This window comes from Trichomonas vaginalis, chromosome II (assembly GCF_026262505.1).
Source record: "Trichomonas vaginalis G3 chromosome II, whole genome shotgun sequence".
In the NCBI taxonomy this organism is placed as follows: Eukaryota; Parabasalia; order Trichomonadida; family Trichomonadidae; genus Trichomonas; species Trichomonas vaginalis.
This window is the reverse complement of record NC_067204.1, coordinates 5,107,318-5,127,639: the sequence shown is the minus strand read 5'-3', so window position 1 is coordinate 5,127,639 and position 20,322 is coordinate 5,107,318. Positions and strand designations below refer to the sequence as shown.

The 20,322-nt window shown below is 33.4% G+C and overlaps 4 protein-coding genes across 4 annotated transcripts, besides 3 other annotated features; 2 read left to right on the top strand and 2 right to left on the bottom strand.

Moving 5' to 3' along the window:
• Positions 1-34: 34 nt before the first annotated feature.
• Positions 35-2,452, bottom strand: TVAGG3_0488870 (ankyrin repeat and SOCS box-containing protein 4 family; the record flags this gene model as incomplete). The annotated part of the gene is made up of 1 exon (XM_001309185.1): positions 35-2,452. One exon carries the CDS (start codon positions 2,450-2,452, stop codon positions 35-37), a length of 2,418 nt encoding a protein of 805 aa, XP_001309186.1.
• A 421-nt stretch (positions 2,453-2,873) lies between these two features.
• TVAGG3_0488860 (negative regulation of response to water deprivation) lies at positions 2,874-4,418 on the top strand (the record flags this gene model as incomplete). Its single annotated transcript, XM_001309186.1, has 1 exon — positions 2,886-4,418. The coding sequence occupies one exon, from the start codon at positions 2,886-2,888 to the stop codon at positions 4,416-4,418; it is 1,533 nt and encodes a 510-aa protein (XP_001309187.1).
• Positions 4,419-4,683: 265 nt separating this feature from the next.
• Positions 4,684-7,472, top strand: TVAGG3_0488850 (uncharacterized protein; the record flags this gene model as incomplete). Its single annotated transcript, XM_001309187.1, has 1 exon — positions 4,692-7,442. One exon carries the CDS (start codon positions 4,692-4,694, stop codon positions 7,440-7,442), a length of 2,751 nt encoding a protein of 916 aa, XP_001309188.1.
• A 172-nt stretch (positions 7,473-7,644) lies between these two features.
• TVAGG3_0488840 (uncharacterized protein) lies at positions 7,645-8,122 on the bottom strand (the record flags this gene model as incomplete). The annotated part of the gene is made up of 1 exon (XM_001309188.1): positions 7,749-8,111. One exon carries the CDS (start codon positions 8,109-8,111, stop codon positions 7,749-7,751), a length of 363 nt encoding a protein of 120 aa, XP_001309189.1.
• Positions 8,123-8,137: 15 nt separating this feature from the next.
• Positions 8,138-8,788: a mobile genetic element.
• A 34-nt stretch (positions 8,789-8,822) lies between these two features.
• Positions 8,823-9,922: a mobile genetic element.
• A 9,708-nt stretch (positions 9,923-19,630) lies between these two features.
• Positions 19,631-20,322: part of a mobile genetic element that runs on past the window's edge.

The window sequence follows — 20,322 nt, the reverse complement described above, 5'->3', positions numbered from 1 at the left end:
TATTAGGGTGTTGTTTCATAAATAATCTTTGAATTTATTGTTCTTCTTTTGGGGTAATCAATGCATCTATCAATTTTTGATTGCGCTTTTTTGTAGCAATATCTAGAGGTGTATCCCCAAACATATTCTTTATGTATGGGTCTGCACCATGAGAAATAAGCATAATGGCTAGTTCGATGTTTTGACTTTCTGCAGCAAGGTGGAGAGCAGTTTTCCCCATGTCATCTTTTGCGTTGATATCTATACCATGCGAAATAAGAAACTCTGAACTATCATTATAAAATTTGAAAGAAGCAGAATGATAAAGTGCTGTTTTGTTATGAGAATCAACTGCTTTGATATCTGCCCCATGTGAAATGAGGCATTTAACAAGTTCTGAATCAAACGAACTTGCTGCATCAATAATCAGACTCAATCCATGTTTATCTTTTGTATTGATATCTGCACCATGAGATATGAGAAATTCGACTAATTCAATTCTTTTTTGATAATCAGCCGATCTGATTGTATACCAAATGGGAGAACATCCCCTTTCATCTTTCGCGTTGATATCAGCACCGCGCCAAATGAGAAATTCTGCTAATTCTATGTTATTTATTTCACAGGCAATATGAAGCGCTGTTTTCTTGTAACCAAAGAACTTATGATTAACGTCTGCGCCATTTGAAACAGTAAGTTTTGCAATATCTGTGTGGTCATTAATGGTTGCATTATAAAGAAGCTCAGTCATTGTGTTTTTATCTGCATTGGTGTCTGAAACAATTGCAATCAGCAACTCTGCAATTTCTGTGTTGCCATTTTCTACTGCATAAAGAAGAGGCGTTTTATTTAAATAATCGACTGCATTTACATCTAATCCCAAATGGATGAGGTACTCAGCTTCTTCAATATTATTCTTCATTGCGGCATAGTGAAGAGCGGTTTTGTCTTCATTATCTCTTGCATTGATGTCTGCACCGTGAGAAGCAAGAAACATTAGTGTATTTATTCTGCGATAAATTGTTGCGTAATGAAAAGCGGTTAGTTCATCTTCATCTTTTGCATCGATATTTACTCCTTTTGATAGCATGAGTTCAATTATCTTAATCATATTCTTTAGTGCTGCCTGATGAATTGCACATTTTCCTGATTCAAATTTAATATTCATATTTGCACCATGCATGAGTAGGAGCTCTGCTGTTTCATTCGCACCATTATTGATTGCATAGAAGAGTGCGTTATGGCCATTTTTGTCTAGTGCTTCAATATCTGAACCGTGTTCAAGGAGGACTTTTGCTGTATCTCTGCAATTGAACAATGCTGCAACATGGAGTGGAGTCTCTCCTTTCTCTCGCTTGACACTAGGTTTCATTCCATGCGAAAGAAGAATTTCTGCGCACTCCTTGCAATTATTCAGAGCTGCATTGTGGAGGGGACCATTTCCATTACTATCTTTCACATTGGTGAATGCTCCCTTTTTTAGTAGAATCTCAACAACTTCTATGAAGTTATTAGCAGATGCGATATTGAGAGCTCCACAGTCGCTTTTGCCCTTCTTGTTGATATTTCCGACTTTCTTTATGAAATACTCGCACAGAGGAAGACTCATAAATGATGGGGAATAGACAAAGCATTCATCAGTATCATTTTCCAAAGCGTAATGCATTAGGAATGCTTGCACATTGCAATACTTGCAGCATGAGGCGAGATCGATTCCTATCTTGTGTTCATTATACAAGAATGCAACGAAGTCAATGTTGTGTGAAATGATTGCATACTTCATGCATTCTTTATCTGGAACTTGAAATTTCAGGCACTCACTCATGATTTCTGGATTGCCACTCAAGAATGAGAAATGAAGGCACGTAGGAGTGATCTTGGTTTCGAACTCTGAAATAAGGTACTTGAAAATATTAACTGAACCATGAAAACAGCACAATTCGGTGAATGTATATCCTTCTTGTGAAGCAGGATATAATAAACTCTTCAATCTCTGCTCTGGATCAAATGAATCCTTTTGCGAATAGATTATGAAATTCTTCTTATTGTCTTCAATGATTGCTCTGTAAATAGATGACTCTTCATGAACATCAAATGTGACATCTTTGAAGCTGTCAAAAAGATTTTTATGATTTTCGACTAAAACAACACCATATTCTTTGTAGTAAAAGTAATCAAGAATCGGGATGAGTTCTCTTGCTTGCCTTGGATGATACTCGTTGTACAATTTCTTGAAAATGTTATAGTAAGACTTGATATAACGAAGATTGAACGTTGACAAGTAGTTAAGATGTTTAATGATTTGGTTTGGTGAATACATCTTCTCTTTGATCATTTCGTATACTTTGTTTACTGCATCTTCATCATTTGTCCTAAGAGTATACAAGGCATTGTAAATGGAACAGTTGTCTTTGCAGAGTTCCATTAACTCATCATAATTTGGAAAGATAACTCGTTGAGCTTTCTTTGGCATTTATGATTTTTTTCTTTCATTTCAATTTTTGAGAAGTAATGAAAAGTCATAAATTTTCCGAAACATATAGAAAATCTGCTGTTTTTGAAGCCGCATAAACAATTTAATACAATTTTAAAAATCAATTGAACATTTTCCGAAATTTTGTGAATAGTAAAAGTGACAATCTTAAATTTTTTGAAAATCATAATTAAATTTTTAAACAGCCTTAAATTTTATTGTTCTATGTGCAGTAATTCCGGTTTCATGATTGATTTGATCGATATTCATAAATATGAGCGAAGTTTTCAATTGATGAGACAAGATTTTTTAGCCAATCACTTCAAATCACTTGATGCTATGAATATATATCAAGGATCGTATATAAAGGTACTTTGAAAAATTTAATTTCTCATGTTTAGTTCATATTCCAAAAGTGACAATAAAAGTGACAATGTCTTTTTCCCGTTATTTCAAGGATGACGACGAAGTTGTCCAACTTTCATTAAGTGCGCATATATTCACTCGCGGGAATGTTAGACAGACTACTGGATGTGCTTGCGCAATTTATATCAATGATGATCCAAATTATTTTATTACAGAGAGTGCTTGGAGCACAAAAAAGCCTGTATTCACAACTAAAATGCAAATAATTCCTAAATTAAGTACTCCCCAAATTCTAAGAGTGATTTTACTCGAAATGACTCCAACAATCAAGCCAATTGAAGAATATACTAAATTTGGTGAAGCACGCATACCATTGGGACGTGTTTTAGTGAGCAATGGTGTTGCTGTCACACTCAGCGGAGCTGCAGCTGAAGTTACGATTCAAGTCAGCCAAGAATCAACAGGAAGAGGTGTTTTGTCTATGATTGTTGCATTTTACAATATGCCAAAAGATCATTGGCTTATGAAGAACTATCCTGAACTACATATTTGCAAACAAGACTCAGATTCTTCTCATTGGAAGTCTGTTCGCTCCACAGAAGTCATTAAACGTCAAGATGCCGGTCAGTGGGATCCAATCTCCATTCCTTGCAGATCAATTTGTAATAATGATTATTCCAAGAAAATCAGGTTCAAAGTTGTTGACCATCCAGATGACGGACCTGTTGTTCCAATTGGCTATGCAGATGCGAGTGTACAAGATGTTTCTCAGTTCAGAAACCGAGTTTTAACATTAACTCCTTATAATCCGAAAGTTGCAAGGTGTGGAAATCTAATTGTTCGTGCAGCTACACTTATTGAGCGTCTTACATTCTACGGACAGCTTTGCAAAGGCCTCAGATTTAATTTTGCCTGTGCAATTGATTTTGCAAGCACAAACAGACCAGCAAGAGACTCTAAATCCCTCCATTACACTACTTTTGGCCAAGATAACGCCTACCAAGCTACAATCAATGCAATTGGAGGTGCAATTGAACCTTATTCAGACGGACATCCATTCCACGCTTGGGGATTCGCCGCAAAATATAATAGAGTGATGTCCCAGAATTTCCCACTCACACTTGACGGCAGCGAAGACCTTCAAGGACTCAAAGCTCTTCAAAATGCTTATTGGAATATTTTTGAGAGCATCGTTTTTGACAAACCAGTCCTGATTGTTCCTTCAACACAGATGGCCATTAACAGGGTCAAAGGATCAAAGAATCCAGGAGATTATTTAGTTTTTCTGATTCTCTTGGCAAATGTTCCTGATGACCTCGAAGAGTTTATAGACCTTCTTTACCAAAGTCAGATGGAGCCAATTTCAGTAATTATGGTCGGAATTGGAGATGCAGATTTTTCTGTTTTAGAACAGAGCTTTGAAACCGGAAAACTCGTTAATTCGTCTGGAAAATCGTTCGACAGAGATGTTGCTGTTTTCTTAAGGTTTAATAACTTCGGAATGAACGGTTTAACAATGCTTATGTCATCTGCGCTGTTTTCTATTCCAGATCAGGCTATGCATTGGTTCGAAGTTAATATAGAGCTTGTTTCAAGTTAGAATATATTAGAATTTTAATAAAATGTTGTTTTATTTTGATTATTAACTAATAAGTATTTCTAATTTCAATGTTGTTTGAAAATATTCATATACAAAAATGTCTTAATATCATTAAAATTCAAAAAAATCTCAAATCCTTCTCAAAAAAATAGGATTTATTGAGAATTGCCAATATGTTTTTCCCTTGTTTATTAGTATATAGCATGATTTATTCATTAATTTTGTTCAACTTTTACCTTTTCCCTCTTCTACCGTAGTTTGCAAAAAATTTATATGGATGATGATGAGCGAGAGCTATTAATTGCTTTCGCTCATAACTCATGTAAAAAGATATCACAACTTGGACATGTTTTAGTTTTACTTACAGATGCGCGATTGGACAGATATGCCGGAGAAAGACAATTATTTCTTTGTCAAGATCAGAATTGCGAAGCAATAACAAAGAAATATACAAATGGTAACAAGAGAATATACAAACAGCTTGTTCAATTTCGAAAAAAATGCATCCAAGAGGCATCCGATTATTATGGACAGAGATTTCTCGCGATGAAGACATCATTTCAAAATGAAGAAAGCGCCAAAGCAGCAAAGGTACGTGAGATAGAGTCAGAATGTAAAAATCAGATCGATATCATTCAACAAATCGTTCCATACATAGGAAAACTGACTGAGAGTGCAAATAAACTCTCATTAACAGAATTACAAAATGATGTTGGCCAAGCAAAGGAAAATTCTCAACAAATGAATGGTTTAAACTCAAAATTACGAAAATTATTGAATGATTGCGATCAAATACAAAACGAAAGCCAAAACAGAATAAAGAATATGGTAGATGAGCATAAAACCATTGCAAGAGTATACAAGAAGAAGATAAAAGACGTAAAAAAGCAAAAATATAAAAACACGTTATTAAAATTTAAAGAACGGCTTTCTCAGGTTTCTGATACTGTAAACTCAATAAGGCAGATAATGGCATCGCATTTACAAAACAAGAAAAAAATTCTTTCTCCATTTTACAAAAAACTGCAAGAAACAATGCAAGACTTGCAAAACCAACTCCCTAAGAAAGATTTATCGATAGAATTCTTGAATACAGACAAAGATTTCCGTTTAATGAAGTCAAAACTCGATGATCTTCATCAGACCAATCAAATTCAATTTTCTGATGAAATGACCGAAATTGAACGTCAAAGAAATGAAATGTTAAACGATTTTAACAATAAAATCCATCAGAAACAACAAGATTTAAATACTCAATCTTTTGCACTTCAATCTGAGAATGAACAGTTCGTAAGGAACCTTACTCAACGCGAGCAAGCATTTTCTTCGGCTTGTAATGCTGAAAATGAAGCTGTTGATGATATTATTCAATTTCGAAAATCATTTCTCCAGAAAGCAAATGAATTTTTCGGAAATTATGTTAATCAGTTATCAAAAATTCAATCAAGAACTGTTTCTTCAGTAGATTTAGATGAAAATGAGGAAAAATTTGAAAATTTCAAAAATGATTTGGAAAAAGCACTCCAGATGAGGGAGAAACTGATAGACGATGCCATAAACATGCCAGAAGAAAAAGACTCTGATTACGAAGAAGAGGAAGAAGAAGAAAATGAAGATTTAGAAGAAAAAAATTTCCGAAAAAAGGAAAAATACGAACAAATTTATCAGGAAAAGGAGAAAGAAAACAATCTACAGGTTGACAAAATGCTTAAGCAATGCAAGACAGAGCAAACAAACCGTAAGAACAATCATAACAAAGAGATTGAACACAAATTATTAATATCTAAGTCAAAATTGGCCGAAGACAAACAAATGAAGGACAAAGAAATAGAGCAACATAGAGAAGAAGTGATTGCAAAGCTCAAATCCCAGCCAATCCCTGAAGAAGATGAAAATGAAAATTTAAATGAAGAAGAACAAGAAGAGGAAGAAGAATTAACCGAAGAACAGAAGCTCAAATATTATAACCAACAGAAATCCGCTATGCAGAAAGAGCTAAAATCAATGGATAACGAAATCCAAAATTTTATGAACGAAAATCAAAAATTAATTCGTACATTAGATAAACAACTAAAAGATCAGCTTGAAGCAAAGAAGTCATTTGTTCAGAATAGAGGCCCCTCGAAGGTTTTGAGTGAGTTAATTCAACAAATAAATAATGATGAAAAAAGTTTTTTGTCTTCTATGCAGTTTAAGTCGAGAGATCAACTTGATATCATGTTACAAAAGTTAATTACTGCTCAAATCTCAGGAGAATCTGCAGTTTTTATATCTGAATTATCTTTAATGAAAAAACATGAAGAAAATACATCTCAGATAGTAGATACTGAATTAGCATTAGAACTAAAGATGAGTGAATCTCCAATTGCTGTAATTGACAAAAAATATGACTCACAAATGACATCTTTGATGCAAATCTTGAAAGGACGCAAGGAAAAGCTTGATACAAAGAAGAGCAGTCTTAAAAGTAAGTATCGAGTCAAAGATTCGCCGTTTTTGAACGAAACTCGAGAAATGGATTTGAAAATTTCTGTTTTTACACAGAAAAATGAAGACCAACTTGACAAATTGAAGGAAGATTATGCTAAGAAGAAAGAACAGCTTATTACTAAGCATGAAGCCATGAAAAAGAGCATTCTCAGTCAGATTGACCAAGAAAAGGCAAAACAGCAAGCTTTAATAGAAAATAATGAAAAAGAAGTTGAAGAGTATCTCTCTCAGATCGCAGAAAAAGAAATTATTCGACCTCCTCCCAAAAAATTAACTTTTGCTGACCAAATTGTCAAGGTCTCACAAAAAGAAACTGATCTGATGATGAAATATTTATCTCCTAACGGAAATCCCCAGATTTCTAATGTCCAAAATAAAATTAAAAACATTCAACATGAAATTGAGACATTTCTCTCAAATGATAATCTCACATCATTTGATATCAATGAAATTGGGTCTAGGAAGCCTCAAAAATCGTCACGTGGTGGAAGAAAGTCAAATCTTAATGTTCTTCCTCCACTTCAACCTTTGTAAGTAAATATATCATGTAGTATTAATTTCTTTGCTAAGACTATTTATCATTTTTTGCATCATCTATTCGATTTGACATGGAAAACCGAGATCAAATTTAAACCAAAAAGAACAAATGATCATAGTTATGTTTTCCTCTTGTTTTTAAGGAAGATGATTTGAAAATATCTATGTAAGCAAATAAAAAACGTCTAGATAAGAATAATTTTTATATATTTTTTATTTTATCTAACATGTGATAACCAAACAAGATTACATATAGCTATATATGATGTTCCTGAGAACAAATGAGTAAAAAGATCGAGATCGTTATTTTTGCTCTTGATTTGGCTGGAACACTAATGGAGCGGCTTGTGATAAGCAGCTTTGGAAATATCTGAGTTGATCACGTAAAATTTCATTTTGGGCTTGTAAGCCACTAATTTGCTGTTGTAATTCGACGACATGTGTTTTTAGATCGCCATTATCAGTCTCTAATTTCTTTAAGTAGTCTGTTTTTGTCTTTCTCCATCTTCTTGGTCCAGCATCACCAGTCATTAGAATTAAATTTTGAGTTTTTTGCTCTATTTCAAGTGGTAGTCCAGATATTTGTTCATGTTGAGGTTGGTTATGTACTGGGAACATTGGCATTTGTTGTTGAAAGAGGCCAGGAGGAATTGCAATTGAAGCCATACTGGTGTGAACTAATTGAATTTAAGGGTGCACACGAGAGGATCATGTAAACTTCAGAATTTAGAACCTTATTTTTAGGCATTATCTTGGCTACCTATTTAGGCTCGAAAAGCAAAAAATATCAAAAAATACAACTTGACTCCATTCTGACCCTTTCATGGAGGTAGTTTTTCTCCGCTAGTATTTTCCCTTTGAATCTCTTTACAATTCGAAATCAAATTCAAAACTCAGTAGAAGAAGGAAGAATCGACTTACTACGGTTGTAATACGAATAAATACATATATTTAATTATTTTTATTTACATAATAATTGTTTGAAGCTCATATTCCAACAAATTTTAAATAAAAACATTAAAATGTTGAAAATGTTCATATATTTTAATAGGGTTTTGGCACTTTATTGAGGAATTACTACATACATAGTCGAACTGAACTTGATATTTTGAAATTTAAATTATTTATCAAAATTAAAATTTAACTTGAAATTTATAATTATTTAGTCATATTTTGCATAATTCTAAGTAGATTTTGTAAAAAATCAAGAAAGAAAAATTTTAACGTGCTTTATTTTTTCTTTTTTATAATAATACATATTATTATATAATTAACATATTCATAATGTTTCACCCTTTCAAAAATATAATCCTCCTCCTCTCAAATAAACGTACATACGGGTGGCCTCTTTTTTCAAAAAATTAAAATTTGAAATTTTCTCGTAAACGAAAAAGAGGATTTGACGCAGTCAAATCCTCTCTCTCAAAAAGTGGACTTTACATGGCAAATTTCAAATGCATGTAAGGTCCACTTTGATCAGTTTCAGGATGGAATTGGAGGCCATGAGGTACTGACATTGCATCAGTATCTCATAGCCTCCAATCCCTTCAAAAAATGGGAGAAACTTTGGTCGAATAATTTAACATTCGGCCAAAGTTTCTCCCATAATTAATGAGAATGAAAGGGTAAGAGGCATATAGGGTCACTATATACCTCTTACCCTTTCATTTTCATTTGGAGGTCAACAAACCCGGAGTTAATTGCAAACAATTAACTCCAAATTTGTTTATGTTAAGGAAGGAATTGGAGGGTAAGAGGTACATAGTATGAATATGTACCTCTTACCCTGCAATTCTTCTAGAAAGTTCCAAAACTTTGGGTTAATTGCAAACTATTAACCCAAAGTTTTGGAACTTTCAAGTGGAGATGGAAGGCTTTGGGGTATACATTAATATAATATACCTCAAAGCCTTCCATCTCCACTACAAATGGGAGAAACTTTGTCCGAATAGTTTAACATTCGGACAAAGTTTCTCCCATCTTTCAATGTAATTGCTACCTGTGAGGTACTGACTTGAAGTCAGTGCTTCACAGGTAGCAATATCCAAAAATTTAAAAACATTTTATCAGTTCGTTAGAGAACTAGAGCCTCCTAGGTACTGAACCAGAATCAGTGCCTAGGGGACTCTAGTGATCTATATAAATCTGAGAAACTTTGAGGAAATTGTTCGACATTTCCTCAAAGTTTTTCAGCAATTTAGCGAGGAATGTTCGTTATCGTGTAGATATTTATAATATATACATGATAATAAACATTCCCCGCTAAAAGATGTAAAATCTTATAAGAAATAATTGCAAAAGAATAACAAATTGCAACAAATTTTATATGAAACTGAACCTTATGAGGTAGTGATTCAAGATCACCGCCTCATAAGATTCAGTTTCAATCTCAAGTATCTCAAAAGTAAGGCTCTATTTTTTGCCATGTAAAGTGTCACTTTACTGTCAAGCCGTTTTTATCGTTTTCGTTTACAACAATTTTGGGCTCAAATATTAGAGATTTTTTCAACCTTCAACGATATATGTTGTCTATATCAGACCTCCTTTCTTTTTGATACTCAACATTGTTCCTAAATCTTAGCCGTTAAGGCTGTTCTGAAAATATTTTTTTTCGAAAAAATTCGAAAAAAATTCTTAAAATTCAAAAATCCCTTAATTCCTGAGGATTTTGGAAAAAAGTTTTTACATGAACATGTGTATATTATATGAAGTATATTGATAAGGTAAAAATCAAATTTTATTGCATATTCATCGAGAAAATAAACTAACGAATCCCTCAAAATTGAGAGAGTAATCCTCCTCCTCTCAAATAAACGTACATACGGGTGCACCCTTAATGATGCTGACATGAATCATCCTAAAGTCAATGATAATTCAATTGTCATTGAATTTTTGAAAACACCCCATAAATTTTAGATCATTGAAATAGCAGTATGGGTGTGTAAAATGGAATTTTAGAAAACTCAGCGAACATAATTGAATGGGACGATAAAAATCTAAAAAATCATTATCTAAAACAAATTTTGGCAATCTGAGGAGAAAATTTGAAACATCTTGACTTTTAATATCAACTGTACAATTAGTTAGTATATTCATAAATGAGGATATCTCAATTAACGAAGAAATAAAATTTTTAAATCTTGACTTTTGAAGGCGTCAAAAATTTTCTCACTGGGTTTTCGTCTATCAATCCCAGCTCATTATATACGCAACCAATCAAAAATCTGATATGGGAGTCCAAGGCTAACTTTTTGTTGTCTACCTAATAAAAGAGGAAGCAGCATTAGTGAGAATAATCGCAAATATTCAATTTAAATTATCTTTTTATTCTTAATTTAAAGTGACAAAAAGAATAAAAAACCTATTCTAAGGCATGTTGTTATGTAAATGAGACTAGACATCATATTTTATGTTATGAAAAAAAAATATTTAGAATTTTAGAACAAAATAAATAGAAAAAATAGCATAACTTATGGATGTGCGTATATTAAATTTAATAAATTAAGAGAAATTATTTTTGGCGCCAAAATTATTCGTTAACTCTCAAATTTTTCTGAGTCAATAAGCCGCTAAAAAAGTGTCATTTTGTTTCGTTAGAGAAAGATGAATTGTCCATGTCATCCAATCGGGAACAAGGGGGATGGGGATTAGATGATAAAGAAGCAATTCATGCTCTCTATCTGAAGCAATCAGACTTACCAGCAACAATGTGAATCGATTTGGCTTTAAAGTTAATATAGCAGATCAGCTTGTTACTGGAGAGACTAGGCATTACGATTGATTCGCTGTAGTGCTCTACTTTAATTTAAGAGTAGTAACGGATAACTGAATTCCCAAAATTCTTTAGGTGATCCAAAACACTGTAGCTGCTTGAACTTTGGACGAGCCTCGCACCCCAGAGAATAGAAATCCCAATCTTGCTCATGTTTAGTTGAATTAGTCTGCAGCAGTACAGCTCTGATACCACAAGATCGTGATGTATACAAAGTCACAACGCTATTTGATTCAACAACTAGCTAGTTTTGACATCAAATTGCAAAATTTGACTTCGTTATGAGCTCTTTGTAGCAAAAATACATTACACTTAAAGACTAGTTGCTAGACTGTAGTAGTTTGTTCGTATATATCTATTTTTCCCCAACGTATTGCATACTACATTTTGACAAGACTTGCAACCTTATAGTAACCTCGTTGGGAATTGTTCAAGCAAAGCGTAGGTAGTTAAGGTCGAGTAAGAGTTCTTCTTAAATCTTTCACTGAATGAGTAGGTGTTGGAAGAACTGTTCTCTAAAGCGATACAGTTGCGCTACATGTTCGTCAACTTGTCTAGAAATAAATATATCATTTGTTTTATACGTTTTTTCGTAATAAATCTATTTGTATTTGTTGTATTTGAGTATGAAGATAACAAAAACTACGGCATAAGACGCAGTACACTGGGCTTCGTTGCCATTTTATTTACCATGTTAAGAATAAACTTAACAGACATGCTTTGTTTTCGACGAAGCCATCTAAAATAACGTACATCTAAATAAAACTAAAAAACTGTAAAATTTCTTTATTTGATAGTATACTTCAAATTATGCACTATACCTTCTAGAATTCTATAACACTCTTTGCATATAATTTTTTTTAAAAAAAAGTTATATCTCGACAAAAATATGATTTATCAAAGAGTATGTAAAATAAAACTCATTCGCATTAGTATTAAAAATCGTAAATCTTTCTAAAAAAATTTTGAATTACAAATTTTAAAACTTAAAACAACATTTTTTGAAGCGAAAAAACGAAATCTAATTTTTTTTGGAAAATTTAGAATAAATAGAGCTCTTTAACTCGTCGAATACAAATTGTTTTCAAGTTTTTTCGACCGGAAATTGAACTTTTAGAGTTTATACAATAAGATTCACATGAAAAAATACGGGTTTAACAAAGAAATCACCAATATAAAGGTTTTTTTAGTAGAACGAGATTGATAAAAACTATGGTATGATAAAAAGACGATAATTTTTTTGGCGGGATAATTGAAGAATATGAATGATTCGAATTACAGACATACTCTAGTCCGAAACTTACTATGGTTCGTGACTTATTTTTGACACAGAATAGCTGTAGACTAAGGCTTACTCTAGATCCAGACTTATTATACAATTAAATTTGCTTTTGGAATAAGACTTAATTTTAGTTACAAACTTATCTTAATATCAGACTTATATTTAGAATCAGACTTACTTTAGTCTAGAACTTACATTTAGAATCAGACTTCCATTTCAAGTCAGACTTACTTTCGTCCGAAACTTACATTTCAAGTCAGACTTACTTTCGTCCGAGACTTACATTTCAAGTCAGACTTACTTTCGTCCGAGACTTACATTTCAAGTCAGACTTACTTTCTTCCAAGACTTACTTTCGTCCGAGACTTACATTTCAAGTCATACTTACTTTCTTCCAAGACTTACTTTCGTCCGAGACTTTCATTTCAAGTCATACTTACTTTCGTCCGAGACTTACATTTCAAGTCATACTTACTTTCGTCCGAGACTTACATTTCAAGTCAGACTTACTTTCGTCCGAGACTTACATTTCAAGTCATACTTACTTTCGTCCGAGACTTACATTTCAAGTCAGACTTACTTTCTCCCGAGACTTACATTTCAAGTCAGACTTACTTTCTCCCGAGACTTAAATTTCAAGTCATACTTACATTTCAAGTCAGACTTACTTTCGTCCGAGACTTACATTTCAAGTCAGACTTACTTTCTTCCAAGACTTACTTTCGTCCGAGACTTTCATTTCAAGTCATACTTACTTTCGTCCGAGACTTACATTTCAAGTCATACTTACTTTCGTCCGAGACTTACATTTCAAGTCAGACTTACTTTCGTCCGAGACTTACATTTCAAGTCATACTTACTTTCGTCCGAGACTTACATTTCAAGTCATACTTACTTTCGTCCGAGACTTACATTTCAAGTCATACTTACTTTCGTCCGAGACTTACATTTCAAGTCAGACTTACTTTCTCCCGAGACTTAAATTTCTAGTCAGACTTACATTTCAAGTCATACTTACTTTCGTCCGAGACTTACATTTCAAGTCATACTTACATTTCAAGTCAGACTTACTTTCGTCCGAAACTTACATTTCAAGTCATACTTACTTTCGTCCGAGACTTACATTTCAAGTCATACTTACATTTCAAGTCAGACTTACTTTCGTCCGAGACTTAAATTTCAAGTCAGACTTACTTTCGTCCGAGACTTACATTTTAAGTCATACTTACATTAATATCAAACTTATATTAACCTACGACTTACTTTTATTCCCAGACATCTTGATCCACACTGACATTGAAAACCACTCATACATCTGAAGCCACTCAAACATCTAGATCCACTACGACATGGAGATCCACTCAAACATAATTTTTGCTCTCTAACTACATTTTTATATGATTTTACAACCTAAATTTTCTTCTTTACCTAAAGATTATTCGCAATATCTGAATATCATTAATTAATTGAGATATTCAAGTTTTGACAGCGGATTTGGAAAGCAGACTTGATGGAGATTTTAAATCTGATGTCAAATCTTGGTTTTGTGCATTATTGGAAGAGAAAAAAGGGTGTTAATTGCAAATCTTAAATATAGGTTTTTACGAAAAATGTAATTAGGGTTAGAATCATAGAAAGATATATCTGTCAGACATTGTTATGTGTGACAGATAATATTGCATCTCATAGACACTGTTGCATCTCATAGACACTGTTGCATCTCATAGACACTGTTGCATCTTTCAGACACTGTTAAATTTCATAGACACTGTTGCATCTGTCAGACACTGTTGCATCTTTCAGACACTGTTGCATCTCATAGACACTGTTGCAACTCATAGACACTGTTGCATCTCATAGACACTGTTGCATCTTTCAGACACTGTTAAATTTCATAGACACTGTTGCATCTCATAGACACTGTTGCATCTCATAGACACTGTTGCATCTCATAGACACTGTTGCATCTCATAGACACTGTTGCATCTTTCAGACACTGTTAAATTTCATAGACACTGTTGCATCTCATAGACACTGTTGCATCTCATAGACACTGTTGCATCTGTCAGACACTGTTGCATCTCATAGACACTGTTGCATCTTTCAGACACTGTTAAATTTCATAGACACTGATGCATCTCATAGACACTGTTGCATCTCATAGACACTGTTGCATCTCATAGACACTGTTGCATCTGTCAGACACTGTTGCATCTCATAGACACTGTTGCATCTTTCAGACACTGTTAAATTTCATAGACACTGTTGCATCTCATAGACACTGTTGCATCTCATAGACACTGTTGCATCTCATAGACACTGTTGCATCTCATAGACACTGTTGCATCTCATAGACACTGTTGCATCTCATAGACACTGTTGCATCTGTCAGACACTGTTGCATCTCATAGACACTGTTGCATCTCATAGACACTGTTAAATTTCATAGACACTGTTGCATCTGTCAGACACTGTTGCATCTCATAGACACTGTTGCATCTGTCAGACACTGTTGCATCTCATAGACACTGTTGCATCTTTCAGACACTGTTAAATTTCATAGACACTGATGCATCTCATAGACACTGTTAAATTTCATAGACACTGTTGCATCTTTCAGACACTGTTGCATCTCATAGACACTGTTGCATCTCATAGACACTGTTGCATCTCATAGACACTGTTGCATCTCATAGACACTGTTAAATTTCATAGACACTGTTGCATCTGTCAGACACTGTTGCATCTCATAGACACTGTTGCATCTCATAGACACTGTTAAATTTCATAGACACTGTTGCATCTGTCAGACACTGTTGCATCTCATAGACACTGTTGCATCTGTCAGACACTGTTGCATCTCATAGACACTGTTGCATCTGTCAGACACTGTTGCATCTGTCAGACACTCTTGCATCTCATAGACACTGTTGCTTCTGTTAGATACTATTGTATCTCTCAGACACTCTTGCATCTCTCAGACACTATGCCATCTCATTAACACTGTTGCATCTTTCATTGACTTTTTTATCTCTCAGGAAATATTTTATCTCTATAATATTTTTTATATCTCCCAAACTTTTACATCTTTCTGATTAATTTTTTTATCCTTTTTCATTCTGTTCTGTATATCGAATCTTTATATAACAAATAATTAAATAGTTTCTCATATTTATTAACTATTTTTATAAACAATAATCATACACATTTTATTCATATAAATATTTTTTTCACAAACCATTTTTCCTCTTCCTTCTTACAACAAAATCTGGATCTCTTTCCTTGTCTTTATTATCAAAAACTTCTTCGATAATTTTTGAAATCATGTCTTTGTTTTGCTGATATTCATCTGATTCTTCCGGAAGATATGCATTACTTAATGCCAAATCTATCACTTCTGGATGTGTTTTTCTTAATGATGATATATAATGAATTGCCTGAATTGTATCATAATCGATGTTCATCCCAAGATTAAACATGAACTTGTTGCCTTGTCAATTGACGGAAGATTTAAAATGCGTTGAACAAGACTTTTAACTCCTATATCTGGAGTTACTTGTTCTTCATACAAGTAAATTTCGTTCTCAACTTTGGTTGTAAATGTTTTCCGAGCCGAAATTTTGCATTGTTCATTTTTCCGATCACCCTTTCCTATCGGATTGTCTTCATCATCATAAACTAGAATATTCTTCGAACTATTGAATTCCAATTTTCCAATATGAAATGCTTTAGGTTTTTCTAAATCGGCCGGTTTTACATCTAAGATGTTATGAATACATGGAATATGAACACCATATAGTTTATAAACATTTTCCATGTTGCAGTTGCATTTACAATGCTGTTCGACTTTATTTTTAATTGCCGAAATTTTCAATTTTCTATAAAGTTTCATTACATTATCATTTTTTGGATTATGTTTGAGTGGCTTTAGATGTATGAGTAGTTTTCAATGTCAGTGTGGATCAAGATGTCTGGGAATAAAAGTAAGTCGTAGGTTAATATAAGTTTGATATTAATGTAAGTATGACTTGAAATGTAAGTCTCGGACGAAAGTAAGTCTGACTTGAAATGTAAGTCTCGGACGAAAGTAAGTCTGACTTGAAATTTAAGTCTCGGACGAAAGTAAGTCTGACTTGAAATTTAAGTCTCGGACGAAAGTAAGTCTGACTTGAAATTTAAGTCTCGGACGAAAGTAAGTCTGACTTGAAATTTAAGTCTCGGACGAAAGTAAGTCTGACTTAAAATGTAAGTCTCGGACGAAAGTAAGTATGACTTGAAATGTAAGTATGACTTGAAATGTAAGTCTCGGACGAAAGTAAGTCTTGGAAGAAAGTAAGTATGACTTGAAATGTAAGTTTCGGACGAAAGTAAGTCTGACTTGAAATGTAAGTATGACTTAAAATGTAAGTCTCGGACGAAAGTAAGTCTGACTTGAAATTTAAGTCTCGGACGAAAGTAAGTCTGACTTGAAATTTAAGTCTCGGACGAAAGTAAGTCTGACTTGAAATGTAAGTTTCGGACGAAAGTAAGTCTGACTTGAAATGTAAGTATGACTTGAAATGTAAGTCTCGGACGAAAGTAAGTCTGACTTGAAATGTAAGTCTCGGACGAATGTAAGTATGACTTGAAATGAAAGTCTCGGACGAAAGTAAGTCTTGGAAGAAAGTAAGTATGACTTGAAATTTAAGTCTCGGACGAAAGTAAGTCTGACTTGAAATGTAAGTTTCGGACGAAAGTAAGTCTGACTTGAAATGTAAGTCTGACTTAAAATGTAAGTCTCGGACGAAAGTAAGTATGACTTGAAATGTAAGTATGACTTGAAATGTAAGTTTCGGACGAAAGTAAGTCTTGGAAGAAAGTAAGTATGACTTGAAATGTAAGTTTCGGACGAAAGTAAGTCTGACTTGAAATGTAAGTATGACTTAAAATGTAAGTCTCGGACGAAAGTAAGTCTGACTTGAAATTTAAGTCTCGGACGAAAGTAAGTCTGACTTGAAATTTAAGTCTCGGACGAAAGTAAGTCTGACTTGAAATTTAAGTCTCGGGAGAAAGTAAGTCTGACTTGAAATGTAAGTATGACTTGAAATGTAAGTCTCGGACGAAAGTAAGTCTGACTTGAAATGTAAGTCTCGGACGAATGTAAGTATGACTTGAAATGAAAGTCTCGGACGAAAGTAAGTCTTGGAAGAAAGTAAGTATGACTTGAAATTTAAGTCTCGGACGAAAGTAAGTCTGACTTGAAATGTAAGTTTCGGACGAAAGTAAGTCTGACTTGAAATGTAAGTATGACTTGAAATGTAAGTCTCGGACGAAAGTAAGTCTGACTTGAAATGTAAGTCTCGGACGAATGTAAGTATGACTTGAAATGAAAGTCTCGGACGAAAGTAAGTCTTGGAAGAAAGTAAGTATGACTTGAAATTTAAGTCTCGGGAGAAAGTAAGTCTGACTTGAAATGTAAGTATGACTTGAAATGTAAGTCTCGGACGAAAGTAAGTATGACTTGAAATGAAAGTCTCGGACGAAAGTAAGTCTGACTTGAAATGTAAGTCTGACTTGAAATGTAAGTCTCGGACGAAAGTAAGTCTGACTTGAAATGTAAGTATGACTTGAAATGTAAGTCTCGGACGAAAGTAAGTCTGACTTGAAATGTAAGTATGACTTGAAATGTAAGTCTCGGACGAAAGTAAGTATGACTTGAAATGTAAGTCTCGGACGAAAGTAAGTCTGACTTGAAATTTAAGTCTCGGACGAAAGTAAGTCTGACTTGAAATGTAAGTCTCGGACGAAAGTAAGTCTGACTTGAAATGTAAGTCTCGGACGAAAGTAAGTATGACTTGAAATGTAAGTCTGACTTGAAATGTAAGTCTCGGGAGAAAGTAAGTCTGACTTGAAATGTAAGTCTCGGACGAAAGTAAGTATGACTTGAAATGTAAGTCTCGGACGAAAGTAAGTCTGATTTGAAATGTAAGTATGACTTGAAATGTAAGTCTCGGACGAAAGTAAGTCTGACTTGAAATGTAAGTCTCGGACGAAAGTAAGTCTTGGAAGAAAGTAAGTCTGACTTGAAATGTAAGTCTCGGACGAAAGTAAGTCTGACTTGAAATGTAAGTATGACTTGAAATGTAAGTCTCGGACGAAAGTAAGTATGACTTGAAATGTAAGTCTCGGACGAAAGTAAGTATGACTTGAAATGTAAGTATGACTTGAAATGTAAGTCTCGGACGAAAGTAAGTATGACTTGAAATGTAAGTCTCGGACGAAAGTAAGTCTGACTTGAAATGTAAGTCTGACTAGAAATTTAAGTCTCGGACGAAAGTAAGTATGACTTGAAATGTAAGTCTGACTAGAAATTTAAGTCTCGGGAGAAAGTAAGTCTGACTTGAAATGTAAGTCTCGGACGAAAGTAAGTCTGACTTGAAATGTAAGTCTCGGACGAAAGTAAGTATGACTTGAAATGTAAGTCTCGGACGAAAGTAAGTATGACTTGAAATGTAAGTCTCGGACGAAAGTAAGTATGACTTGAAATGTAAGTCTCGGACGAAAGTAAGTCTGACTTGAAATGTAAGTCTCGGACGAAAGTAAGTATGACTTGAAATGTAAGTCTCGGACGAAAGTAAGTCTTGGAAGAAAGTAAGTCTGACTTGAAATGTAAGTCTCGGACGAAAGTAAGTCTGACTTGAAATGTAAGTCTCGGACGAAAGTAAGTCTGACTTGAAATGTAAGTTTCGGACGAAAGTAAGTCTGACTTGAAATGGAAGTCTGATTCTAAATGTAAGTTCTAGACTAAAGTAAGTCTGATTCTAAATATAAGTCTGATATTAAGATAAGTTTGTAACTAAAATTAAGTCTTATTCCAAAAGCAAATTTAATTGTATAATAAGTCTGGATCTAGAGTAAGCCTTAGTCTACAGCTATTCTGTGTCAAAAATAAGTCACGAACCATAGTAAGTTTCGGACTAGAGTATGTCTGTAATTCGAATCATTCATATTCTTCAATTATCCCGCCAAAAAAATTATCGTCTTTTTATCATACCATAGTTTTTATCAATCTCGTTCTACTAAAAAAACCTTTATATTGGTGATTTCTTTGTTAAACCCGTATTTTTTCATGTGAATCTTATTGTATAAACTAAAGGTAACTAAACTCCTTTCGCCGATCCGATTTGCTCCATATTTAAAATATAGCCTGCATATGTAGAAGAAAAGCTAATTTTGAAGTACGCCCGAAATCCACCAACAGGATTTCGAGCTACTAAAAAGGTACTTTTAAATGTGATTTTTTTTATAAAAAATTAAATTTATTTTAAGATCAGACTAAAAACTAATTTTATGGAAAATCTATATCGACAAATTTATTACTTATTGGGTATATAGATTTTTTGATTATGGCGATTATGTCTGATATGCTTCCAATAAGCCAAAACACATTTCATACTGATTTCTATAAAAGGTATCTTTATTATAGAAGTGTAAGCTATATCTGTTTGTTTTTTTATTATAACAAATTCAAAATTCTCTTATAAGGACTAGATGAAATCTGTATTATTAAATCATTAGCTAAATGAAGGTTCAAATAGAAAGTAAATATCAATTTATATGATACTGAAACCAAATAGTTCTTTTAATAAAAGATAACACGCTGAAAATTATTGAGTATTTGCAAATCTCAAAAATCTATTGGTGAATTTGGCTCAACTTTTAAAATTATAACATCCATATCAAATCATAAAAGCAGACAAAAATTAAAGCCAAACCTATCGGCCAATTTTTTTTTGATATTTTGATTTTTGAGGTATACTTTTAAAAGTGGATTTAAAGCACTG